The 27489-nt window shown below is 41.7% G+C and overlaps 1 protein-coding gene across 2 annotated transcripts in view; it reads left to right on the forward strand.

The window, feature by feature from the left end:
* Window positions 1–770: 770 nt before the first annotated feature.
* The window catches only part of MCOLN2 (mucolipin TRP cation channel 2), a 62882-nt gene continuing 36163 nt past the window's right edge, over window positions 771–27489 (forward strand). Inside the window, exons 1-4 of one of the 2 annotated variants that reach the window (XM_024119556.3) lie at window positions 771–781; window positions 15355–15514; window positions 21950–22123; window positions 23859–24012. In XM_024119556.3, coding sequence (XP_023975324.1) covers window positions 15362–15514; window positions 21950–22123; window positions 23859–24012 — 481 coding nt within the window. In that variant the 5' untranslated portion in view covers window positions 771–781; window positions 15355–15361. Of the gene's footprint in view, window positions 782–1459; window positions 1588–15354; window positions 15515–21949; window positions 22124–23858; window positions 24013–27489 lie in introns of those variants that run through there. The other variant, XM_024119555.3, reaches the window with a different exon arrangement.

The raw sequence follows: 27489 nt of genomic DNA on the forward strand, positions 1-27489 counted from the left end.
CATACCGGAAAATAAATAAATAAATAAGTAAATAAATCTTTAAAAAAAAAAAAAAGGAAAACTGTTGCCTGCCATTTCAATTTTACAAGGATCAAGCCATTAGCCACTACAGTCGCCCATGGACAGTGCCCCCTGAGGGGAATTCAGGATGGAGAAAAATAGGGAGCATTCTGGGCTTTGTATACACCTAGATAGTTAAGATGCATATCTAAGGGAAAATTTCAGTGACCCCAGATTCTTCTCATACATAGAAAAGCACTAAAATCATTAACTTGAGATGTCTGTTCTTTGTGATTAGCAGTAATCTTTGGATGTTCCAGGACGTGTTTTTGTTTTGTTTTGTTTTTTCCCACAGCAAAAAAATTCAGGCATATCCTGGCTCCTCCCTTACCTCGCATCAGCTCCTCAGAGCTATCTGATGGACTGTTTCCAGGGCTATAGTCCTCAGTAAGGTCCTTGAATAAAACTTAACTCACAACTTTTGAGTCGTGTGTTTGTCTTTCAGTGGACAGGGGGGTCAGTTATGTATGCTTTTATATACCTTATGTATTTCCAACTGCTTCTACCTGGAGATGCATATTGAAATAATTACCTGGCAGAATATTCTTTGCCCTTGTTAAACCCAGAGACCTTTTAAACATTTGCTGATTCAAACAGCCTGGAACTCGCGGACTTTGCTGCTGCTGCTGCCACCAATAGGAATAGGTCTCCCTGGAAAAGAGGCTATTGGCTCGTCTGAACTTCCAAGTCAACATCACCCACAGCTGAAAGTGGCATTTCGGTAAGTGACCGCGACCCTCATCTCTAAGATTCATGTCCTGTTTCCGACAGGCGTCTTCCTTTGCAGCTCCGGGAGGGAAGAGCGCAGTGGCTGCAGACCAGCACGTGGGCTTACCGAGTCCCAAGGCTCGGGTCTTGCAGGTCTGCGCCGTCCCTCTGTGCCCGCCCCGGCCACGTGGACACTCACTCCCCGCGCAGGAGGCCCGCCCCAGCTTCCCCGCGCGAGCTAACAGCGATTCGTTTCTCTTTCCCTTGTGCGCCCGTAGCACTTTTAACATCGCCGAAGCATGACCCTTGTCACAGAGTTTTGTGATCGTGCACTTCAGAATAAAAACACGTCAAAATGAATGAACTTTTCATTTAACGTGAAGTCCTGGAGGGAAAGGATCTGGTCTTTCTTATCTCGGTGCCCACAGTACTCAGCCCTGGGCTTGGCATTCAGTGAATATGGCCTGTGTCTTGAACGCATCAAAATACAAATGACTTTTAAAATGGGCAAAGGAATGGATGTAGGAAACAAGAAAAGAATGCCGAAATCAAGGAAAGACTGTAGAGTCAGGAGCCCCGCAGGGCAGGGAGTGCACAGCCCGGCCGCCCGGGGGCGGTGTGGAGGGCGCACCGGCAGCCCAGCGTTCCACCGCGTGGGCCCCTTTTGAAGGCGCTTCTCCCCGGCCCTACCGCCCGGCCGCCACCCAGGAGGCTTCCTTCCCCCGTCGCTCCGGGCAGCACCATGGCTCGTGGCGTGGAGGCGCTGGACCTGCCGGTGTGGAGCAGAGCCTCAGGTCCGTCCCGGGGGCCTCAGTGCAGGTCAGTACCCCAGGGGCGATCGCCGTGGGGCCCCCCTCCATCCCACGGCCGTTTCTCGGGCGCCCACCGCCACCCCGTCCCCGGGCTGCTTTCCTCCATGGGTCTCCTGACGCGCGCACCTCTGCTCTATCTCCCACCGCCCGCACCCTGCCACCTGCCTCCCGGGGCTCAGAGAGGCCAGCTCGCTGACTCGAGGAAAAAGTGCCCCAGGGCACCAAGTTGAGACGCTCTCCGCAGGCTCCTCAGCCCGGGCGGGAGGCGACTGTCGCCGGGTGGCGGGGGGACTCGGGGCGGGGCGGAAACGCCTGGCCACGAGCCCCTTCCCAGCCGGCGCGCACCTACCCGGCCGGCAGCCCGCCGCCGACGCCGCCCGAGGGGGGCCAGCCGCCCCCGCGACTCGCCGCGCCTGCCAGAGGGCCGGGGTCTGTGCGCCCCGGGCGGCTAGTAGGAAGGGTAAGAGAGAGGCGCTAAGAGGAGGGGGGCCCGCCTAGGAGGGATCCGACTTCAGGGGAGGCGTTCCCGGCAAGGCTGAAACGCGTGCAGTGAACGGTTTCTCCTGCTCCGAATCCCGAGAGCCGTGGAAAGTTTTGAAGGCGCAGGCCTGGCCCGGCAGCCCTGTCCTTTTCCCCAGGCCAGGAAGCAGAGGAAAGACCAGGTGATTTCAGGTTAACTGTCAGATGAGGCTCCTGAGCTGTGTCTTTCTGGGTATTGGACTCCGGAGAAACCCTCATCAAGTGGATGGCTTTCCTGTTCTAGACTAGAGCTTTCTTGCTGCCTTGCTTATAGTAACTGCTTGCAGTTAGTTAAATCAGGCTGGGCTTTGCCTTCCGGAACAAACAGGCCTTTTCCTCAGGTGGGAGGGTGATATCGTGTTTAACCCCAATTCCTCTGCCTTTATGAAAAGGCGTACAGTTCAGCCCGGTGGCTCTGCCAGTGGGCCCCAACTTCTTGGTCAAAGCTCCAACCACCCAGCTGTGCAGCTGAGCCGGGGGCGGGTAGTGCGTACAAACAGGCCTTCGCTCCCCTCTTAAAGCTCGCAAAACAAATACAGTGGTGGGTGGTTAAACTTTCTTAAAATAGCGTGGAGACTTTCCTGCACAGTGCTCTCGATATTAAATACAAATGAACTTAACGCTAGCAAGGAAAGCCAGAATTCAAGAGGAGGATTTATTTGATCTCTGGTCACTGTCCAGATAAGTATTTAACTAATTCCAAGCAACTGTGGTATATGTTTTTTAGACTTTTGACAGACCAATTTTGAATTAGAAGACAAAACTTTGGTGCAGCTTTTTTGGACAACTGGATACCTGTGAATGTCACATCAAAATGACTGGGTATCGTGTAATTTATAAATCATCTCTCTTAATGCTAAGTGTTTATTTTTAATAGAGCAGAGGGGTAGAAGTTATACACTGCTTCCATCTACCGTAGCCCTAAAATCACTGTCCTAAAAGGTAGGGAGCAAACTGACCCTGGGTTTATTTACTATCTTTTGCTTGGACTGATAAACAGGCTTGTGCTTATGGTAGGTATGGTGTGTATAAACTTTTTTTTTTTTACTTGAATTTAGGTTTTTTATTAGCACATTTCGTCAGGACTTAAATGGTTTTATCATGTCCAGTGAGTATCTTCAGAAGTTCCCATTCTTAGAGTAGAGGAAACATACTTGGGTGTGCACATAAGTAGGTTTTGAACGGATTCTAATTTGAAATATACATATGTCCGGTTGTACAGTACCAGTGGGAGATAGGATTTTGTTTCATCACACACTGAGAATGGAACAAGTCCTTAAGAAAGAGGTAGGAGAGGTTGCCTATGGATGTTAGGATGCAAATTCTGATATGTAATGTTGAGGGAATCAACTATATGGTTCTCCCAGATGTGGGATGTGGACTTCACACTTCAGGACCCGCTCACCATCTCTGTGATGCATTAACCACACAGCACAAGTTTGGGGGAATCTGATAGCTTCTCCCTGTTGAGTCAGCATTCTCGAGATTTTAGCTCATCTTCCTCTAAATACTTTAAGATGAGTTAAACTCCCATTACTGTGAACTCTCCCTTCTTCTTTAGCAAACCTTCTGTAAGCAGGTTCTGTGGCTTGGATCCTTTAAAAACAGGCATATTTCCCGCACGTCTCCTAACCATTTCCATGCAGAGGCCATCGTGATAGTGCCAATTGTATTTAGTCTCCTGCACATAAAAACGGGTAAATCCTGATGAAGTGTTTGAGGTGGCCATGTTCTTTTCTCCCAAGGAGGAGCATATAAAAAGTGTTGTTTTTAACAATAAAATAACGCATATAAAATGTCTTAATGAAGCAAGGAGGAAGAGTAGGGAGACAAATTTTGTACGGAATGGCAGAGAATACAGAACTGAAAGTCAGGGATGATTGTATATGGCAGCTAATCACTTTGGCTAGGTCTCAGTGAAGTGAAACCCAGAATAAGACAATTTTTGAAACTTAATGAAAAACAGGTGTCTTCCTGTGGCTACAATTTTTAAAGTGGCCAAAATAGTGGCCAAAGAAAGCCTTTTTGGCTATGAAAATTAAATGTGGAATCTTCTCTGAGGCTGGACTGTTCTCTCTAGCTGAGGCCTGGAGTCCAATCCCCACCTGTCATTTCCCAAGAATGAGATCACCCTTCAGTGAGCTCTTACATCATGTGTTCTGGGCTTCATAGAGAAAAGTGATCTTATTTCCAGACCTCATTTTCTTTATCAAACTGCAATATTCTTTTCAGTATCAAATGTGTAAAGCCATGTTTTGGTTTGTTTACATATTTGTTTGCTTTGGCAGTCTTCTGGGGTTTTTCCTTCCCACTTTCCTCAGCCTAACTCTAGCTGAGCTTTCTACTCTGTTTTGAGCTTGGACCCCATTTTCTTTTCCCTGGTGTGAGGAGAGAGCTTTCGGGGTATGTTGCCCATAGATATTTCCTTCCCCTCAGTTGGGGGGATCCTTTCTTTTTTCTCCTTTGAAGGTTGTATTTTGTTATCTCCCCTTGAATACATCTAGTGGTTTCAGCTTAAAAAATCCTGTCAGGTTGGGGCTTCCCTGGTGGCGCAGTGGTTGCGCGTCCGCCTGCCGATGCAGGGGAACCAGGTTCGCGCCCCGGTCTGGGAGGATCTCACATGCCGCGGAGCGGCTGGGCCCGTGAGCCATGGCTGCTGAGCCTGCGCGTCCGGAGCCTGTGCTCCGCAACGGGAGAGGCCACAGCAGAGGGAGGCCCGCATACCACAAAAAAAAAAAAAAAAAAAAAAAATCCTGTCAGGCAAGAATTGGTGACTAGTGAGGCTAAAGATTCTGGAAAATTGTCCTTGGTATAATTCCAGAAGACCCACAATTTAAGGGGTGAGCTTTAAAAAAATCCTGTCACCTAGAGGGAATTGCTAGAGATAGTGTGCATCTAGGGGTTCCCCAACTGGCAATGAGGTGGGCTTGTCCAAAGATAAGGTAAACTCATCCAACGGTTTAAAGAAAAATGATTAATTATAACTTTAGTTATAATTTTATAACTTTTTTATGTTCCAATAAAACTTTGTTTACAAAAGCAGTCTACTGGCTACATTTGGCCCTTGGTCTATAGGCTTTATACCTTCTTTTAATTTTACTTTTCCTTAGGGAGAGTCATCAGCATTATTGAAAAATTGAGCACTTTTTGAAATTGAGCACTTACTGAAAATGTTAGAGAAAGCAAAATGTAAGGAATGCCATAATTCCAGTCATCTTCTCCAGCTTTAACTGCATTTGGAATCCTGTATTGCTTAGAAATGGAGTTTTGCTTTACTTTCCTCTCGATTCAGGGATCTGATGCTTCAGGATATGTTTTCATAGGAGGTATGGCTTGTTCAGAACGAGCACTTTTAAGATGTCAAGTCCTAGTTCTGCTTTCCTGCTGGCCTGAGGCAGCAACGTAGTGATGAGAGATGATTTTATAGGAACTTGGTGGCACAGTTGTCTTTAGGGAAATTCCTGAAAGTTGTAGCATGCTCATCTTTTACGGGTGGCTCTACAGGAAAATGAAAAGCCCCTACAGTCTTTTTTCTGGGTATTTCTCAGAATTAGAATGACGATGTCATTTATGTTCTGAGAGCTGTGCTGAGAAGGTAACTAAGGTTTCTTTCTTTGACCTTTTATTTTCTTCTCTTTAACTTCCTTTAATTGGGTCCCAAATACCCAGAGCCTGAGCTATCTGAACATTTTTTTCTCTCTCTCGTGAGATTAGCAAATCATGAGAAAGTCAGTTCATTGTAGGAACTGGAGTGAAAAAAAAACCAAAGAAAAAACCCATGTAGGAGTTTGAGATTGGGCTAAAATCTTCCATCTGCTAGACTGCCCTGGGACATTCAACCTACATGATCATTGCTGTAGAAACACCGAATTTTAGTCTCTGCATTTACTTCCCCTGACTCTCCACTTCCCATCCACCACACACAAACTAAGGACAGGGAGACATTTGATTACCTGATATGTATTATTAGACCCTGTGAAATAGCTTATTTTAACTCATAATGATAACTCAAGAATTCATGTTAACCATCCAAAATCAAGAAAATATGGAAAACTTGAAGAAGAAAATTAAGATTACCTATGATACTACTTCACAGAGATTACCAAAAATTTTTTTCTGGATTATGTACTTCTAGACTTTTAAAATATCTACATATAGAAATCAATGTCCACATTTTTGGAAAAATGAGATCTCAATGTGTTTATTTTGTAACTTTGAAAAAATTTAACAATATGTCATAGACATGTTTGAGTCAACACAGAGTTACAAATAGGTTTGCAATGAACATTTTTGTAACCATCCTTTTGACTGGTTATTTAAACACTTGTAAGATAAATCCATAGAGGTTTGATTCCTAGATCACAGATACTCTTCTGATCTCATTCTCTTCTACTGCCAAGTGCCCTTCAAAAATTTACATTTCCCTTCAATAGAGGTGGTTGTTGTTTTTTTTTTTGCGTTATTGATAAATAAAATTTAAGATAGGTAGATTTTCACCATTCTGACTGTTAGTAAATTTGTCGTTAAATGTTCATTGGCCTGTTCGGGTCCTTTATATATAACAGGATAAATATTGAGTTGACTTTCTCTTATCAATAATTTGGAACTCTCTACAGGTAATGGATAGTAAACTTTTGCCTGTTTAAATATATTGTAGACATTTTTTCCCAGTCTCTCTTTTAACTTTTTGAAGTCTTAATTTTTGTTAAGATCTGTCAGTTGTTTTCATTGGCTTCTGAATTTTCTCATGCTTAGAAAGGGATGTTAAATTATATTTTTAAAAATTCTAAATCTTATGCTTCTATCAATTTTATTTTTTAAATCTGTCTAAGTTTTATTTTTGCATTTGTTTTCAAGGAGGGCTCTTTCTCTCTCCCCAGTGGATTGCAAGTTTTCATAACAATTCATTGAATAATTCTTTCTTTGTAAAGACTTCAGGAATATTAATTGAAACAAAATAGGGTTTTTATCAGCAAACCAAGCAACTAAATTACCTAAAACCCTCTAATGTATCTTGGCTAAGCAAGACTTTTCAGTATATTTTTAACATAATTTTTCATATCAATTATTTTAGATTTTCTATTGTTTTGTTGTTTTTATTGTATTTGTTGTTTTATTATTATAATTTGATCTTAATGGGTACTGGCTAAGGAAAGTTCACATAGTTAGGGTTGTCATCCTTTTCACTGACTCATTTCTTTTTTCCAAAAAATTATTCACTGAACACCTATTATGTGTTAGGTAGTCTGCTTTATGCTGGGGATATAGTCATAAGCGAGACCAGGCCTTCATGGAGTTCCCTTGTAGGGAAGACCGGCAAAGATTGCGGTCTCAGATATGAAGGAAATTGATGAGAGAGGCTGTGGGAAAGGCCTCTTTTTTTTTTTTTTTTTTTTTTTTTTTTTGTGGTACGCGGGCCTCACTGTTGCGGCCTCTCCCGCTGCGGAGCACAGGCTCCGGACGCGCAGGCTCAGCGGCCATAGCTCACGGGCCCAGCCACTCCGCGGCATGTGGGATCCTCCCAGACCGGGGCGCGAACCCGGTTCCCCTGCATCGGCAGGCGGACGCGCAACCACTGCGCCACCAGGGAAGCCCCGAAAGGCCTCTTTTAATAGAGTGATCAAGCAGCCCGCTCTAAAGAGGTGCCACTTGAGCTGAGACGTGAAGGTGAGAAGGATCCAGACATGCAGAGCTGGGGGAGTAGCAGTGGGTAGATGAAACAGCAAGCGCACATGCTCAGAGCCAGGAAGGAGGTGTAGTGGGGTAGTGAGGAAGGGGAAGAGAGGGTATGGGAAGGAGTGGGCAGGAAACGTTCAGGCCATGGTAAGAGGATTGGATTTTAGTCTAAGAGCAGGGGGAAGCCATACGGGGTAGGGGAGTGATGTCTGTCTTATTTTTAGACAGATGTCTGTCTAATTCACTTTTAGAATTACCCCTCTGGCTACTATGTGGAGAACTGGGAACTGTTGCAGTTGTCTGGTGAGAGCGGCTGCTGCTGCTGGGACCAAGGAGACTGCAGATGTAGAGAGAAGGAGACCACTCCATGTTGTGTTTTGGAGGAAGACTTGATCGAGTGGGTGTGAGGGTTGAGGAAAAGGGGGAATCAAAGCATGACTCTGGAGCAAAAGTTCCTGTACTTTGCTGCACATTAGAATCACCTGGAAAACTTATCAAAATCTCAATGCCCAGCTTATACCTAGGCATCAATTAAATCAGAATGTCTAGGGGTTGGAAGCCAGACTCTGAAACCTTTAAAAAATTCCCAGGTGACGACTATGCAGCCAATGTGGAGAACCATTGACAGAATGAGGGATTGCACCTGAAACATATAGATAAGAGTATGTGATCAGGCATTGAGCAGATGTGCAGAGAAGAGGGTGGAGGGTTGGTATGAGAAACCTATTAGTCATGTGGGTGGAGTTTCAAGGAAGAGGTCGGATAAGGGAGTCTGTTCAAGAGAGAGATTTGCCAGAGGTGCAAACGTGAAAGTCCACATCCTGTGGATAGTATTTAAAGCCACAGGACTCCATGAACTCTTCTAGAAGGGAGGATAGAGGATAGAAGTGACCTGGACAGTCCTGAGGCACTGTGGCATCTGGAAGTCAGATGGAAGAGGAGCCAGTAAAGGAGAGCCAGAGAAGCCCAGTGAGGTAGGAAGCAAACTAGGGGAGTGGGATATCCTAGTAGTGGAGAGATGAGGTTGTTCCAGGGACGTGGTGGATAGCTGGATCAAGTGCTGCCAAGCCACCAAGCCGAGACCTGAGAAATGGCCGCTGGAGTCTGCAGGCGGTGATGGTTCCCTCTGAGCGGGTTTAGAATGGAAACCCAGTGTTTGCTGTAGAGAATCTGAAGCACAAAAGTACCTCGAGGAAGGTAAATGCTGGATTCATTCCATCATGGCTTTACTTGCTTTTTCCTTTTCCTTTCAGTAACATTTAGAAGTCTCCTGAATTTTCGGACTAGGATGCTGTGGTCTGCAAAAGTATCACACTGTTTTAAATAAGAGAAATTATGTTGGAAACATTAGTTTATTTGAATGTAACATTTTTTTCCTTCATTCGTGACCATCTTACAGGCCATTGCTCTTTAAGAAATATTAATTCAGGGATCAGAAGGAACACTGGACAAGGATTCTTACTGGATTCTTGAATCCAATTCTTATTCTAAATTGGATCCTTACGGTTGGGGGCAAGTGGCAACCTCAGGGCACCTTAGTTGCCTCGTTTGTAAAATGAGGAGATAGGAACAAGTAATCTCTAAGGTAAGGATTTCAAACTGGATGCACATTAGAATCACCTGGGGAGCTTTTTAAATACCCCCATGCCCAGGCTGCACCCACACCAATCAGGCCAGAATCTCTGAGGGAAGAAGCAGGGCATCAGTACTTTTGAGGTGCCCCCCGGCGACTTGGTGTGCAATCGGGTGTGAAAACAATGATATGAGTTCTTGTCTAGCTCTAATACTTTGAGTTATTCTGTCCTGGGTATAAATACATTCCTGCCTTAGACAAAATCAGAAAGAAGGGAGGAATGAATAGACACTGGGTGGCAGCTAGCAGTGTCTGTCATGGGAGGTCTCAAAATTTACCTTCCAGACTTCCTCTCACAGGAAGGGATTGAAGGACACTCTCCACAAAAATGAGGGAGTAAAGAAAGAGATGGAAATGGGATCCAGGAAATGCTTCTACTTCTAGTGTTGCTACGTCAATACATGATACCTATATGGGCCTGATAGGAGAATGCAGAATCCAATTTAGCAAGGAGGTGAAGGGAATTCCCAAACTGATGGCCTTGAATAAGGATTAGAAAGCAACCCATGTAGTTGGAACAGGAGAATGAGGGCTCCATGAATGATGTCCCTGGGAGAAGGGAATTGACAGGATGCCCAGCTTGGTTGACTGTACTGAAAGGAGCTGGAAGATTCAGCTGGAGTTTGGTGATAAAGTCCTGGTTAGTATATGGAAAACTAAGCAAATGGAGAAAAAGGCAATTAACTCCAGAAAAAAATTTTTATAAGAGACAATATAGGGCTTCCCTGGTGGCGCAGTGGTTGAGAGTCCGCCTGCCGATGCAGGGGACACGGGTTCGTGCCCCGGTCCGGGAGGATCCCACATGACGCAGAGTGGCTGGGCCCATGAGCCATGGCCTCTGAGCCTGCGCTTCCGGAGCCTGTGCTCCGCAACGGGAGAGGCCACAACAGTGAGCGGCCCGCGTACCACAAAAAAAAAAAAAAAAAAAAGAGAGAGAGATTATAAAATCACAGTGTACTGGGAGCTTCCCTGATGGCGCAGTGGTTAAGAATCCACCTGCCAATGCAGGGGACAAGGGTTTGAGCCATGGTCCAGGAAGATCCCACACGCCGCAGAGCAACTAAGCCCGTGTGCCACAACTACTGAGCCTGTGCTCTAGAGACCGTGAGCCACAACTACTGAGCCCGCGTGCCACGACTGCTGAAGCCTGTGCTCCTAGAGCCCATGCTCTGCAACAAGGGAGGCCACCGTAGTGAGAGGCCCGTGCACAGCAACGAAGACCCAATGCAGCCAAAAATAAATAAATAAAATAAATTTATTTAAAAAAATATATATATAAATAAAAATAAAATCATCGTTTTACTAATAGCTCAACTCTGAAGAGTATTTGCATATTCACTTCATAAGTTCTGAATGTTAATTTATCTGAATGTTTATTTATTATCAAATTTTTATTAAAACTTTGTTGGGACAATGAGTGGGGAGGTGAAATGTGTGTGTTGGCTGGGAGGGGCAGCTGTAAGAGCTACATCCCTATTTTCCATAGGAGGCTATAAATTGATAATATACTAAAGAGGAAAAAATAGTGAAATGGTATTATTTAGAAATGTTAAATAACAACATCAACAAAGCAGATAAAAGTGGTTGCCCCTAAGGGGCAGAAATCAGAAGAGGGGTTGGAGTTGCCCTTGGTCATATGATAGGCTTAAAATTAGCTGACATCACACAGTCCTGATTATCTGGGGAAAGAGTAGATTTTCTTAATAACTGATGGTAGCTCTGATGGGCTTCCTTCCTGACTTCTTCCCACAGTACCAGTGTCAGGCTTCCTTCCTAAGTCCAGCTTCTCTAGCTTTTTTTTAGCCCACTGTGCAGATGACTTTCCATTCTATTCCAGATCTTGTTTTTACTCTTACAAATACTGTGTTTTTTTCCTTTGATATTTGGGTCTTTGTGCCATTTATTAAGCTTATACAAATCTATGTTTCCTATGGTTTCGTGAAACAAAAATAATCCATAAGAGTCGTGATTGCTCTTATTTATTTCCTGCAATTTCAGTTGCGTGACTGCCCTGCAACTGATGGATCAGTGTAACTTAGATCTTCATGGATTTCTGTTCCTTAACTGTTTTTATGGTGTAGTCACTTCTCCTGGTTGTGTTCCCACCAGTTAGCAATTCTGTCCTTTTCTAAACCTGTTGGTGATTTTCATCGTTTTTGATGGAAGTTGCAGTATTCCTCCTGCTGATCTAATTCTTGCTTACCAAGTTGTGATTGCACCTTTCAAGCCTCCTGTACCAAACATCCAGCCCGGTGCTCAGCCCTAGAGGGTGTTGGATAAGTATGTGTCAGATGCACGAATGTTTTAATGTTTCAGTCTTACGATATTGTCCTGTCTCTCTTTTGTTTTTTAGTGTTCCCTCTTTTCACTTGGCCCTTTTTTTTTTGGCACTGTTGTATTTTTGATATAATGATAAGATGTGTGGTTGTGTGTGCACCTGTGCATGCCCATGTTTAATACCCTTCACCTACTGGGGAACTAGGGAAAACCCACAAATTGAGAAGAGTGGGGCAGTAAAGTGCCTTCAGAAATGTAGAGTTTAGAAAGCTTACACATTTGCATTTTCCTTGAGATGCCAGAATTTTTGAACCAAAATATCATTAATATTTTTTCTGTATTTTTATCATTGTATCATCAGTTGATCACATTTGACTAGTACTATCCTATATTTCAACTATTGGCTCCTGCATGCTTGAGGGGAAAGGTTTTCATGCTATTTCATTTTTCTTTTTATTCTTCACCGTGGTATGAGTACTGCAGCTGTTCTCTAAACACCTAAGTGAAAAACTTTGGGAGATTTTTAAATAATTAGTGTAAATAATTTAATACAATGAGTGATCCCCATGTTCATTATGTGCTACTTTGCCTTTTTTTTTCTTGGCCAAGACTTACCTTCTTAATCAGGTTTCTTAGGGTAATATTAAGAGCAGTTATCATTTCCTGAACATTTAGTGGCCATATTAGTTGAGGAAACCAGCAGCTGGAAGAATTACTTGAAGCCTCTTGGAGCAATTGGGCTGCATCAATTCCCTTCTCTTTGTTCCAGGGCCCTCAAAGCATACTTCAGTTATATCACTTGACACATTTTATTATACTTTTATCTTTTCACATCTCTCCCTTCCACTGGACTGAGCTCCTGGAAGGCAGGAAAATGTCTCTGTCAGAGCTTGGCTCACAAGGTATTCACCAAGCACTTGACCTACTACCCTGAGTTTCATTCACACCACTGTTTTCCAGGAAACAACCTCCTCTTTCTTCAGTACAGTGTTTCTCACACTAGAGGCCGAGGGTATGTTCGGGGGAGGAGTTTCCATGCCTTTATTCTCAGGGTTCTATCACAACTTTTCAGATGCCCTTTTTATTTTACTAAATGAAAAGACATTGTGAATCATCAGGATGAATACATTAGCAACACAGATCCACTGAGGTGATGGTGGTTAACGCTGAATTCGGTATCGCTCAAACATGCCCGCGAAGCTTCCACAGGCATGTTCTCAGGGTTCTGAAGGTTCATATTGGAGGATGTGGCTCTTAGGCACAGTTAAGATGCCACCTTCTTCTTGGAAATGCCTCCCTTGATCAATACTCTTCATCAAGTGGCACCTGCCACTCCGTGTATTAGGACATGTTACGGGATTCCCCCTCTGGCTCTGAACCTGTCTCCCCAGAGGCAGACCCCTGCTTCCATAATACTTTGTATACTTATGGTACAGCAGCCACTGAGCTATTTGATAACTTGTGGATTTGCACTCACAAGTCTGTCTCTCCTAATGGATGCTGAGCATCTATTCAGCTTTGTGTCCCGAGCACCCAGCAAAATCGCTCAGCACAGTAAGTGTTCAGTAAGTTGGTTAGATCAAATCAGGAGGTAACTATAGCAGCTGCAGGGCAAACACATTTTAAAAAGTCTACTTATTCTTTTGAAATGAGACTCATTTTGGTCATTGATTTTTCATTTTTTTTGTTTTTCCCAAGGTTTTCTTATAGATATTTTTACCTATATGTCTTTAAATATGGTAAGCATGGTTGTTTTCTAATCTGCATCTGATTCTGATATGCTTGGCCCTGTTTCTGCTGTTTCTTAAATTGACTGCTTCATGCTACTTGGTTTCTTCATGGGCCTGGTATGTATTAGTACCTGTTAGTCAATGTGTTTTACAAGTTATTTGTTAGAGCTCCCCAAGTCCTAGGGTGAGGGTCTGGAGAGGTCTGCATGTGTTTGCTAGGAGACGAGGGCAATCCCAGTCTGGAGCCCCCTGAACCAAGCAAGCTCACAGTTTAACATTCCCTGGCTCACCCAGGCAAGAGGCTCAAAGGGCTGGGTTGTGACCATCATTTCTCAGTATGGGTCCTTCCCTTCCTTTCCCTCTCCCTCCCTCCCTCCCTACCTCCTTCCTTCCCTCCCTTCTTCTTTCCAGCAAAATAACCTGGCCTACTAATTCTGGAAATAGGAGGTCTAAATATTTACTTAAAAATAGAAAATCATTAGCAACTGCGTATAAGCCTTAAAAAGTCTTAAAATAAGCCTTAATATAGTCTCTCTTTTTTTTTGACCTTCTTTTAAATTTGTTAGTCAAGCTAAATAACATAAGTCATAAGTCAATATAAAAATGTCATTAAGATATTTTAGGTGAAAAGATCACTAAGAATGACCCCCAGTTATAAAAACTTTCTAAGAAATGAGTAACTTGAATGATCAGCTAAACTTAATAGAGTTTATTCATTAAACTTACCATCAAGATGCTTCCTGTTTCAAGAAACAGAAATCAAACTTAAACAGGCTTAAGGTCCAAAGAGTGTTTATTGGCTCAACTTGAAAGTCTTGGAATCATGGCTTCAGGCATAGCTAGCTCCAGGAACTCAAACATTGTCATTAGGCAATCTTAACTGTTCTTCTGTGTTAGCTCCACTCTTTGGCAAGCTCTCCAATGCTGGCCTCCAGGCGAGATGGTGAGATGACTTCCAGGAATTCTAGACTCAGCCTATGCTTTAAGTCTGTGATCCCCAAACTTTGCTGATTATGCATTCAACAGTAAAAGTTAAACACATATCCCCAATGTGTATATATTATTTATAAATTATATGCTACTATATACCACTGTTATTTTATATGTTATATTATTAGCAGAGCTCATTTTTCTGTTTGTTTTTAAGATAAAGAATAAAATAGAAGTACTAATATTTTCTATTCTCCCAGTGGATTGTTTTGCACACCCCATTTTGGGGACTACTTAGTGGAAAGATCACATCTCTTCCATTGGTTATAATTACAGTCTTGTGACCACATTTCATTGGTTCTTTTTGGCCTAGCTTGAGTCATGTCCCCATTTCTGAGTCCAGAGTCCTTGAAATAGTAAAAGCAAAATTTTGCTAATATATAGGATGACACAATTATATGATTGGTCATAAATAGAGAGATGCTATTTTAACTTTAAAGATATTTATAATTTGGGATCTTATAATCACTGATATATCATGCAAAAAAAAAAGACATAATCCTTCTTTCAAGGATTATAGAACAGAGAGTTATAGAAAAGACGTTCTCTATTTCTGTAACAATTTAATTCCTTTAGTCTGTACTACATTTCTGTGATTTCACACCTAGCATATCACAAAAGTATCCCACCTAGTTTTTGTTAATACTCCAGTGACAGGTGAATGCTATCTGTTAGGATGTAGGAATTGACAAGTCTTGCAAATAAAATCCTATTTTTATAATTTTGATAATGGCCACTTGGAGCAAGATGGGTAGCTATATGTAAAGGCAGATGATAGAAGGTCCTGAATCATTTTCAGATTTCTAAAGTGAAAAGGACTTCACTGGCTGGAGAGAGTTTTGCTTGTAAGAATGGGTAAAGCATGTGAATGGAAAGTATTAAGTATTATTCAGGAGCTTTCTGATGGACAGGCTCTTTTGTGTATTGAAAAATTAATCTTCTTTGGCAGAGATGCAATGGCTCATCTTGATTCTGAGGTGAAAGAAGAATGTCTGAGAGAAGACCTGAAGTTTTACTTCATGAACCCTTGTGAAAAATTCCGAGCCAGACAACAGATTCCGTGGAAAATGGGTTTGCAGATTTTGAAGATAGTCATGGTCACCACACAGGTAAATTATATTGTCAGTTCATGTGTTCTTTTTCTTACCCCAGGATGAAACTGTTTTCCCATGTTCTGCCACTTGACTTTTGTCCTGAAAAGGCCACGCTCATGTTCATAAACCTGTAAAATTATTCTGGAGGGCAGGTGGTAGGTCGAAGTTCGGTTTAGATGCTGACTTTGTTTAAATAAGGGACTCTGAGGTCATCTCTCACAGGTTCTGTAAATATAGATAATACTAGACCTGAAGGGGGTGTGGGGTTTCTATATCTGAATGAGGCACAGGGCTCGTGAAGGCTGCCCAATCCAAAGTGATCTGTATTCTTGAAATCTTTTCTTTATTCAAATACATCTTATATAAATACACTTTGGAAATCTGCATTTTGGACTGTTTTGATTTTGGATTTATGGACTGCTAAGTTTTCTTTTCATCAGTAGCTAAGTGCTTAAGTAAACACTCCCCCACCTTACCTATGCCCCGTCCCCTTTCCCAGGCACTATCAGGTATGTCTAAAGACTACACTGGGACCTTTTGTTTAAATTCATATTGTTAAGCACTTTATTATCAGTTGTCATCTAGTTTTTGGGCCTGTGCTACTGAACCAGTTTTAAGGAGGCTTCTCTGTAGGTAACTACGTTTGAAACACACGTCCTTTTAAAAACTACTAATTTGGGATATTAGGCTCCATGGGAAAATAATCATTCTGTCATCAGTGTAAAAACTGTTTGTAAAGATGTGATTTCTGGAACACAAAAGTAAATACCTTTCTAAAAATCACTTCCATATAGTTTCAGAAATGAGAGAGGCGGATCCTGCCATAACTGAAGTTGCATCTTTATCCTGTGTTCATAAAGAGGTCTTGTCACTGCATGACATACTGTACCAGCTCATCACGTTTTAGGGTAAACAAGTTACTTCCAAAGAAACAAAGATGAGAGGCAGGGCCAGTGTTAAATGTATATGCTTAGCTATTTTCTTTGAAAATTGTTTTCATTTTAATTCTTGGTTTTGAAGTTTTAATTTTGGCAACCTACCTATAAAGTAGGTGCATTGCTAGGATTGTTTGGAAGAAGGAGAAATAATGTCCCCTTTTGCTATTTGGTTAATTTAAATTTTTCCCCAATTACTTCTCTTGCCAAACCAGCTGTCCTTTCAAGTTTTTGATCTATTAATGTTATTAAAATTGTAACTTACCTAGGCATAGACTATCATCACCCTCTTTGACTTACCTTTTTTGTCCTGATAACTACTAAATCCCATGGAGTCTTCCTTCAAAACTCTATATCTTTATGTTTTGCCATATTCACTATCTTCTCTCTAGCACAAACTCTTACATTGTTAGTTAATTAAAAATGTGTATGAAGCACCTCATATGCTCTGCATTGTCTTGGGAGTGTAAGCTGTGAATGTGTTACCACTGCTGACAGCTCACACGTAGCCTAGCCTTTCCATGTGCCGGGCACAGTAAGTGCTTTATGTGTGTTAGCTCATTCCATCCTCACTGGAATCCATGAGGTAGGTTCAGTTTTTACCCCCTTTGTATGGATGAGGAAACTGAACCAAAAAGAGCTGAGTAATTTGCCTATGGCCATTCAGCCAGTAAGTGGCAGAGCCCGGATTTGAGCTTCGGCAGTCTGGCTCTAGAGTCTGCACTCTTATTCAAATACTGTTTCTTTCTAGATGTTTATCTTCAGAGTTTGCACTCGAGGAATACACATAAGTTAACTAGGCTGCTTCTGGAATTCATCTTAGGCCTACCTTTTTTATCTCCATATGCACCAGTCCATTCAATACACGTCAGATTAATTTTTCTTAGAATGCTTTTATTGTGTGTCTCCTGCTCAGAAACTTCTGTAGAGCCCTATTTCCCACAGAAAAAAATTTTGACTCTGTGGCCTGAAATTCACAGATTTCCACAGTCTGCTTCAGCTTGCCTTTCCAGCAGGTTTTCATCTCCTGTTTCCTCCCCACATCCCAGACAGATGGACCCACCCAGTGATTCTCGTCCCTGCCCTGGTGTTTCTCCACGTCCGGAGGGATTCTTTTTCTCCCTCATCCTGCAGGTGCTATTTGAAGTCCACCTCCCCTGCCAGCCTTGCCTGATCACTCAACGTGTAGTTTTTCTTGGTTCACTCGTACCCCTTGCTGGCCACATCACTGATTTCGCTTTTAATAGAATATTTCTGGGACTCGATCATTTACTTTTTTGTGTAACTGTACCCGGCCTCCCCTAACAAAATTGTGGTGGATTAAACTTGTGTTCCCCTGTAGGGTCATTCTAATAAGTTTTGCTACTTGGGTGATATGTAATTGGAACAGATTTCTCAAATATCTTTCTTTCCTTCAAATCCCACTTTTCCCTCCTCCTCTTTTTCTGTCTCTTTTAGCACTCCATCCTCAAGTCTAATGGGATGGGTTCTGTTTTATCGCGGTTGATGGGAAGGAACCTTTTTTTTTTTAGACATTCCTACCCTGCATTCTGCAGTGATTTATAATCTTGAGAGAGGTGTCTACATTCTTTTGCTAGATCTGCTCTTTCTCTCCCATATTCTTTGCATATTATTAGAGTGGTATCTTGTTTTTACCTGGTACAGAATATTTTCTCCTCCATTGATTTCATAATCAGGTCTTAAATTCACAATCTTTGCCAGGCTGCACTTAATATGTAATTATTTTTCTGTCTTGTAACCTCAGCAAATCTTAAGATCTAGTTAGTGGGGCTAGAATGCACTTTTCTGTCAGCCCCTTTTAAAAAATGAAATTATTTGACCAATCCTCCATCATCTCTTCACTCTTGCTCTGTAGGGGGTGTTTCGTTCTGCCATCGCAGGAAGGGGACCTCATGATCTCCCCCTCCAGGGTTTCTCTCCTCTACTGAGAGATGCTTGGAAAATCCTACCCCTGACCTGAGTTGGGGCCATACATGTGGATCTTTGCTTGTTCTGTGAACAACAGGATGGAGAAAATTTCCTGTTCTTGATGCCAGATGGAAGTGGTTCCCAGCAGAGATTATACCTCCATGTTCTCTCATTCCCAAAACTGAGGTAATGAGCTTTGAGTCTAAATAAGGTGGTAGCTTAAAATAGCAGCAAATTGAATGCTGCTGTCCTGGTCAAGTTATTCACTCCCCATTCCCTTTTTGGGTTTCTTTAGCTTAGCTAGGAGCGTGGGAAGAGTGGCTCTAATATTCTCCACTTCTAGAGTTAAGTTGGCAGCATTTCAGTTTGAGAGGTTGTAGGCCATGTGGTCAAGAGAACTAACAGGTGAGTCAAACAAACCTGGTTTGGATCTCCGCTCTCACACTCTTCTTTTCTGTTTCAACCTGGATAAAGTATCTGACTTCAGGTTGCTGGCGTATAAAATGGGATGGACAGATTTGGTATTTGACTCTGACATTGTGATGGCCACTATTCCAGTTCCTGAGTGCATGGTAGTGGGGGAAAAAAGAAAAAAAAAATCCCTGTCCTTGTGGAGTCTAGTGTAATATCTCCCTCAGAGGGTATTGGGAAATTAAGTGAGAAATAACAGTTATACATTTTAGGCACAGTGCCTGGCACTCAGGACATAAGAGCTGTTAGTCAGCACTATGCAGTGTCAACCTTGCCTACTTTGTATCCCCGCTTGGCACATAATAAGCACTCAGTAAACTTCGATTGAAGAACTTGATTCATGTGTGTGTACCAGTTTTTTTTTCATTTGTATGTCAGTATTTAATAAGCCCCCCGAACAATCATGTGTGTATTGTTTCCCTGGTTTACTTTTTTAGCTTTTGAAAAGCAACGTGACCTTTCCTTTTCTGGCAGTTCCTACAGGCACCATTGATAGACATCACATGCTTGAAAGAATCTTTAGCCTTTGGTTGCTTAGCTTTCAGCACAGGTTGGATGTTGTGGGACTTCTTATCTGATATTTTCCTTAGAATAGCTGGGTTAAGCAATGGCTCAATCCTTTGACCTGGTATTTGAGGAATGTGATCTGGTGAGGCTCAGATGCTAAAGAGGGTCATCTATGTACATTCTCGAACAGTAGTTGCAGGTCTGGAAAGCTAGCACCTAAATTCTTTAACAGGAGTCCTAAAGTCAGATTTTTCAGCAGATGGAACTCCTGTAACATAATAAAAATGACTTTGGATTTAGGCCTGGCTTTCATTATAGTTAGGTGTCTTGGGCAGTGTAATGAGACTAAATCTCAGTTTCCACATATGTAAAGTGGGGTTAACAGTATTAACATTTTCATAAGATTGTTGTGTTAGTAAGTGAGATAGTGCATGTAAAGCAGTTAGTACAGTGCCTGGAGTGTGATAATTGCTGAAAAGTGGTAACTATTTTTAATTATTTAGCCTTTTTAAAAAGTCGGGCAAAATTTAAAAGATAAAAAATACAGGGACTTTCCTGGTGGCGCAGCGGTTAAGAATCTGCCTGCCAGTGCAGGGGACAAGGGTTTGATCCCTGCTCCGGGAAGATCCCACATGCTGCAGAACAACTAAGCCCGTGTGCCACAACTACTGAGCCTGCGCTCTAGAGCCCATGCTCCGCAACAAGAGAAGCCATTGCAATGAGAAGCCTGCACACCACAACGAAGAGTATCCCCCGCTCGCCACAACTAGAGAAAGCCCGCGTGCAGCAACGAAGACCCAACCCAGCCAAAAATAAAAATAAATTAAATAATTAAAAAAAAAAATCACTAAAAAAATTATGTAAGTTTGCATGTGCAACATTTGTTTCATCTGAAAGGTCTGGTAGTTGAACCATGGAGTGACAGCAGGTGACACAAATGTCAAGGTCATCTTGTTGAACTTGCTGGTTTCACACATGATAGCAGAGTCCCAAATTGTTTTGGTGACTTAGCATGGTGACGGTTTGGGTTAAGTTTTCTGGACTCTCATTGTCTTATAAAGCAGATGAGGAGATAAAGTGGGTAGATGGAGAAGGGTGTGGGGGACAGGGTTTATACAGGTTTGACTTCTGCCATGCCATGTGTGTGTCTGTATGTGTGTTGATGTGAGAAGGAGAGAGAGCAGAGCAGCAGAGCACATGTGAGGGTGTACGTGTGAGAGGGGGTGTGTGAGAGTGAGTGCGAAAGAGTATGTGACAGAGCGTGCGTTGAATGTGAGTGGAAAGAGAGGCTGTTTGTGTATGGAATTTCCTGGGTTTTGGGGGTAAACATTTAGTGCCTACTAATTTTCCCTACTTGTTGGATTCCAAGAAGAAAACTTAAGGGCAGAAAGAATACATTCACTCCTGGTGAAGAGAGCCCTTGGCATCTAACCCTGTACTCTGATACAGTATAAGGAGGAATAAGTGGGAGTTTTATCACAAGAAGGTGGGTGCTTGGTGACAATGTTTGGGTCGACATCATGGAGGTGGAGCGACCCCTGTTATCCTTTGTGGTGCTTTGATGCTGTAGATCTTGGAGACATTAACTCTTAGGTGTAAATCTCATACGAGTTCTTGCAGAGCTAGAGGAATTGAATTCCTTTGACGACAATTACCTCTTAGCTGGAGGAAGTATTATACAGGCCACTTTTCAAAAACGTTCTTCAAAAGCCACGTGCAAAACATTGTTACGATTTTTTAAAATACTTACAATTTCTAAATGTGAAATCATTTAGATTTAACTGTCCAATAGTAGTCAAGCACGTGAATTAGTGGTTTACTAAGCACAGTTGACCCTTGAACATAGCAGGTTGGAACCACACAGGTTCACTTATACGAGGATGTATTTCAGTAGTAAATACTACAGTGCTACATGATCCATGATCCATGGTTGGTTGAATCCTCGAATTCTCAGGTCGGACTATAAATTATACTTGGATTAACCCCCGCATTGTTCAAGGCTCAAATGTCCATCAGTTTTGAAAACAATAAATTTGAAATGCAAGTATAAGAAAAATAGATTCAAATTAGATAACCAACCAGGACCTACTGTATAGCACAGGGAACTGTACTCAATATCTTGTAATAACCCGTAATGGAAGAGAATATAAAAAAGAATATATATATATATATATAATTGAATCACTTTGCCATACATCTGAAGCTATCGCAACATTGTAAATCAACTATATTTCAATAAAAATTTTTTTGAAAAGAAAAAATAGCAAAACTATAAAAAAAGAAAAAAGAAAAATGGATTCAGACGTGACTGATTTGGATTCCTCCTTCCTCTTCTCCTTCTCCATCATTAAAGGCCATTAAGGTTGCTAGTCATTGGGAGTGGTCATTTCTTCTAATTTTATGCTATTTTGAATTGCTGATTTAGCTTGATGAGGTTATTTCTGGGGGGAAAGAATTCCTATATTTTGACATTGATATGATTAGTAAAAACCAAAGCAGTGAGATTTTTCTGGCTGATGTTTATAGGTGAGGATTCATGATAATAAGGCATTTGCCTCACCTGGTAAATGGTAAAATTCATATACTTCTATTTGATTTTCTTTCCTAGCTTGTTCGTTTTGGTTTAAGTAACCAGCTGGTGGTTGCTTTCAAAGAAGAAAACACTGTTGCTTTTAAGCACTTGTTTTTGAAAGGATATTCCGGTGTAGATGAAGATGAATACAGTTGCAGTGTATATACTCAAGAGGACACCTATGAAAGCATCTTTTTTGCTATTAGTCAGGCAAGTATTTTGTTGTGACTTACCAATACTTTGAGAATATGTTGATCCTTGACCTTGTTGTCTTAGCAAAGAAAATAATTATACATATATTAACATATTCTGATTTAAGTTTTGCATAGTCTGCCAAAAAAGTTTATTGCTTTTTCTGTAGCTACATTTCCACACAATAGATTTTGCCTATTTTAAGTTTTTCTTTAAGATTTTTGTTTGTATTTATCCCTTCCCACCCACTACTATTGGGAGATTACCGCAGATCAAATAGACAAATAGCTAAAAATAGGCTTATAATCTCAGAAGGTTTGATGAATGAGAGACCAAATCTAAGATTCTAGCATCTCAATTTTGATGTCTTAGCATTAATAAGCCTAGCTGAACCTTAAGAATATGGAGTAGGATATGATAATATTTGTGTCTAGGTAGTATTGAGAAACCAGATTGGTAGGCCTGAAGAAAATATTTAAAGGAGAGAAATTCTTATTCTTTCTTATTCATTAATTCATTCATTTACTCATTCAGTAAATATTTGGGTACCTAGTATGTACCAGGTACTGTTCTAGACATTGGGGATATAGCATGAATAAAACAGACAAAACACCTGTCCTTATAGAGCTTAATTCTAGAGGGGAGAGCCAGACAAATGAAAAGAAGTGAAAAATATAGTACAGAATGCTGACTCCTTGAAGACACCACCAAAACAAACAAACAAACAAAAAAACACATGTTGAGAAGCAAGACTGAGCTCACTGCTAACAGTGGTAGCAGAGATGGTCCCTTGACCATTCTCCATAGGTTGTAGAGTGCAAAGTCTGGCTATAGATTTTGAAGTCTGGTTTAAGGCACATCTTTCAGTGTGAGGGGAGCTGGATAAGAATTGAGTAAAGATCATCATATAATAGTTTAGGATTGGTGGGCATAACAAGATGAGGGTTTTGGTGGGGGATGTTCAGAGAGTCTTGGGAGTTATTAGACTACATCTTCAAAATGATCATCTATTTAAATGAGGCTTTGGGATGTTCCTGAAGTAAATAATGCAGTTATTTGCAATTTTTATGTTCCTGGAATAATAAATTCATATTAATGAAGATAGGGGCCAGTAAAGCCCTGGTAGTACAGATAGGCAGATGGTAAAGCTGTGTTAATGTAAGTGGTGGGTGTGGATGGCTTGGGTCCTCAGAGGTATGTTGAAAATGATAACTGGAATAAAGCAGGGGAGGAGACTGGACTGCCTGGTGGTGCCTGTGTGCTGGAGATGGATGTTTGCAGTTTTTTTTGGGTGGTAAGGAAAGGCCTCATGGAGGCGGTAATATTTGAGTCAAGGTCTGAAGACATGAACCTTGCAGGTAGATACCTGGGCTTCTAGGCAGAGGTAATAGCAAAGGCCCCAGGCAGGTGTGCCTAGAGAGCTCCAGAATGGCCTGGAGGTCAGTGTGGCTTAGGAGGTGGGGGGGTGGAGCCAGTGGCCAGTAGTGGGCTGGGAGTTCAGAGAGATAGGCAGGACCTTGACTTTGGCTCTGAGTAGGTGGAAGCCTCTGGCTGCACTTTAGTTTTGAGTTCTGTGACGCCGTGTGTCTCTGCTCAACCCAAGAAAATTACCTTGTGGTGTTTTACATTGGGGAGTTCTACTGAGAGATATGAGACAAACAATAAAAAATAGCTAAAAGTATATTCCATGTGCTGTAACTTCTGACGAAACTTGTTAAGCTCATAAGTGTCTTTATTTAACTATTTTTAATAGTTTCATCGGCTAAGAAATTTATCTCTGGGGACCCTTGGTTATGGAGAAAATGAAGACAACAGAATTGGATTAAAAGTCTGTAAGCAGCATTACAAGAAAGGGACCATGTTTCCTTCTAATGAGACACTAAATATTGACAGCGACATTGAAATAGGTAATACAGTGATAATTTCATTTTATTTCTTTATCATCTTCTGTGGTAAGAGCAAAAAACACCCTCGTGCACTGGCAGCCCAAATGAAACAACTTTGCTTTTGTGACAGCTGACCTATCTGAGGCTTTAACATTTGCCTGCAAAGGGCTTTGGCTCAGGAAACTATGGGTCTGATGTGACAGGACCAGGAACATTTGTGGATCTCTTTGGTGCAACTCAAGATTGTTGGTTTTGGGGGTAAATGCACAGGTGTTTCCTGTTTGTTTAATTTTTTCCCTCCGTGAGGGAGTGATTAGGCTTTTTGAAAAAAAATGAGTCTGTATTTGTTAAATGAAATAATGTGAGTTAAAATGCTTGGTACTCTTGCTTTTATCATTTGTTAAATATATTAATGCCCTTCAAAGGTGAATTGTGATTAATAACTCATTTTCTCTGTTTGGAGATTGGCAAAAAGTTAACATCTAATCAAGTAGAATTGTTTTGTGACATTCTGTTAAGAATTTAAAAGCATACCATATATAAATGCAAAGTATTTGACTTGAGGCTCTGGAGGTTTTGTCTTTCATTCAACAAACCTTTGGTGTACAGTTATCACGCCTAAACCACTCCCTGTTTTATGAACTGGGGTTGCTGAGATTAACCAGTCATGGCTCCTCAAGTAGCTAACAGGTCAGAAATCGGGGTCCTAGCAGCAGTGTAAATTTGGAGTGGTTTTATTAAAAAGAGAGCTCCAGAGTTCATTTGACCATATTTCCTATAACCCGATTTTAAGGTGCCTTGGTAATACAATAGAAGAACATCCCTGTAAAACAAAGGTTCTAATTCATTTTCCACAGGCTACCTGTTTAGAATCTTTTCATGAGTAAATGTGTCCTACCCTCTTGACTCTAAAAGAAACAGCCCATAAGCCAGCACTGTCAGGGTCCCCGGGTTGCTTCCAGAGACCCATCAGTAGCTTGGTTCTGTGGCCAGCAGCCTTGAAATGTCCCTTATCTTATTGCCCTGCAGGCTCTGCTACCCTGAGTTCTGTGTGGTAGTCAGTCTGCAGGGGCTGATCCAGTTTCACCCTGCATCTTTCTCCTGAGCTGTCAGCTGTGCTCCCCGCTGTGGGCAGTTCCTGTAACTGGGAGTACTGAGAGGTGGAGCTGAAAGCTTGTGCAGTGACCCTCTGCTCCAAATGAGCCATGGCCACTTGTACTCTTAAAAATGTGAGCCTTAATTGGGTAAATCATATGACTATTTTGCAGTGATTCATATGTTGTTTCCCTCAACTGATTTTTCTTGGAAAATTGATTAAAGAAATGTGGCCAAAGTCAGTATCAGTGGCTAGGCAAGACAGAGCAGAAAGCAGGATTTATTCCCTGACCATTGGACATTGGTGTCCTTGGTCATTTCCTTTCCATCATGTGGAATATTTTTAACCAAATGGAGAGAAGTTGACTATTAATTTGACTTTATTTTAAGAGAGACTGTTGAAGCAAGCTAATTATATTTTTTGACTTATTAAATTAAATATAACTTATCAAAGAGAACTTTTTGATGTATCTATTCAAAAGGTGTAAAAAAAATAATCTTAAAAATGCTTGATACTGGATTTTAGACTTTCTTGTCTTGGATACATTGGAGGAAGCCTGCAGACGGTATAAATAGGGATTGAGTTTGACTTCATTGGTGTGGCATTATAGTTTAAATAGGTGAATTAGCAGAAGCTTTTCTAGATTACCTATTTATGAATTTGCAGTATCTTTATGATTAAGAGAAGCATCCTTCAGTGTGCTCAGTGCAGAGATCTGCCTGTGTTCTGCTTTCCTGGTGGGTTTATGTTTAGCTGCATGACTGATTGTACAGTTCAAGCTAAGGGTTTCCCCTAATTCATGCTGAGGATATATCCCTCTGTCCCTGCCTCTAGACCTATAGCTTTACAGTTCAGCTTTACTGGGGGTACTGTAATGAATCCTGTTAAAAAAAAATTTTTTTTACAACATTTAGATGGATATCATTCTAATACAGTGTTTCACTTTCTATAATGCAGATTTTGAATTTCTTATCTTCTCCTTTCCACATATTCTTAGCATGAAACATTATGACCATATCATCATTTTACCTGTCATTTTAAGAACATATTGAATCCACCCTCCCTTTGTCTCTGAGAGGGTTGTTATTTTCATCTGCTGGAGTGTTCTGCCTTGTAAATGAGATTCATTTGAGTGATGAGGCTGCTACTCCAATATCAGTTTGTTCTGTTTGAGGTTTGATGTTTTACTCAGGGCTTTTGCCATTTTTAAAAAAAAAATCTCAGTTCTTAGGTTTTGCTGCCACCAGGTGCTTGGTGGCCTCATTAGCAATGACTGTAGCATGAGGTATGGCAGACTCCAGAGAGTTCTGAATGTGTATGTAGCTAAAGTGTAGTTCTATTACAATTACAGAATCTGAATAATCAAATAGAATTTTATAAGGCAAATTTTACAGATAGTGTAACATTAACTAACATATGCTGTCATATTTCTCTGAATCCGTCAATTTTTAAAAAACTCATCTGTTTCATAAACATTTGAAAGTGAGAAAACTTAATGTCTTTTTTCATTTTTAAAAAAATTTGTATTGGCGTATAGTTGCTTTACCATATTGTGTTAGTTTATACTGTACAGCGAAGTGAATTAATGTCTTAGAATGAATGAAATACGGGAGAAAAAGACCTAGGACAGTATCTGGCACACAGATTTTTAACATATTCCTCCTTCTTTCAGAATACAGTCATTTACCCAGATAAGTTTAATTTAAATATTATTTTTTCCTTTTCCTTTACTTTAGAATAAAAATGTTAAAGGTAGAAGGGCCTTAAATAGCCTCAGTTTGGCCTTCACTTTACAGTTGAGGAAACTGATGTTCAGTCGAGCTTGGTGACTAGGCCAAGGTCATGCAGTGATTTAGTGACCGTGGGTCTTTGCTACTCTAAACCCGGTAACATGGGCATCACCCAGGAGTTTGTGAGACATGCAGAATCTCCAGGCCCCACTAGACCTGCAGAATCCAAATTTGCATCTTAACGAGATCCCTGAATGACATATACACACATTAAGCTTGGGAAGCGCCGGCTCAGTACTCTGCAGCTGAAGGTCTTTGACTTCGCACAGACCTCTCTTTTACCAGCTTCACACATTTTATACTATCCATCACCATCGGCCTGCAGTGCCCCCTGTACCAGCTTGGACACCTCTGTCCATCAGTATCACTCCCTTACAGAAGCAGTTCGGGCGCTTGCCTCTCCCTTCTTTCTCACCTGGATCCTGCCAGCCGTCACCAGGGTCCTCCGTGGCCGAGCCCCAGTGCCCCAGCTGCTGATACCTCCTGGAGAAACGAGCCAGAGCACATGCTCACACTGCCACACGTCTGCAAGCCTCCAAAGACAGCACCTCCAGCAGGCTTCCCGTCAGCCCGGTGCTGCCGAGGCGAGGCCGCGGCCAAAGGCCTCCCACG

The sequence above is a fragment of the Physeter macrocephalus genome, chromosome 4 (genome assembly GCF_002837175.3).
Source record: "Physeter macrocephalus isolate SW-GA chromosome 4, ASM283717v5, whole genome shotgun sequence".
Lineage (NCBI taxonomy): Eukaryota > Metazoa > Chordata > Mammalia > Artiodactyla > Physeteridae > Physeter > Physeter macrocephalus.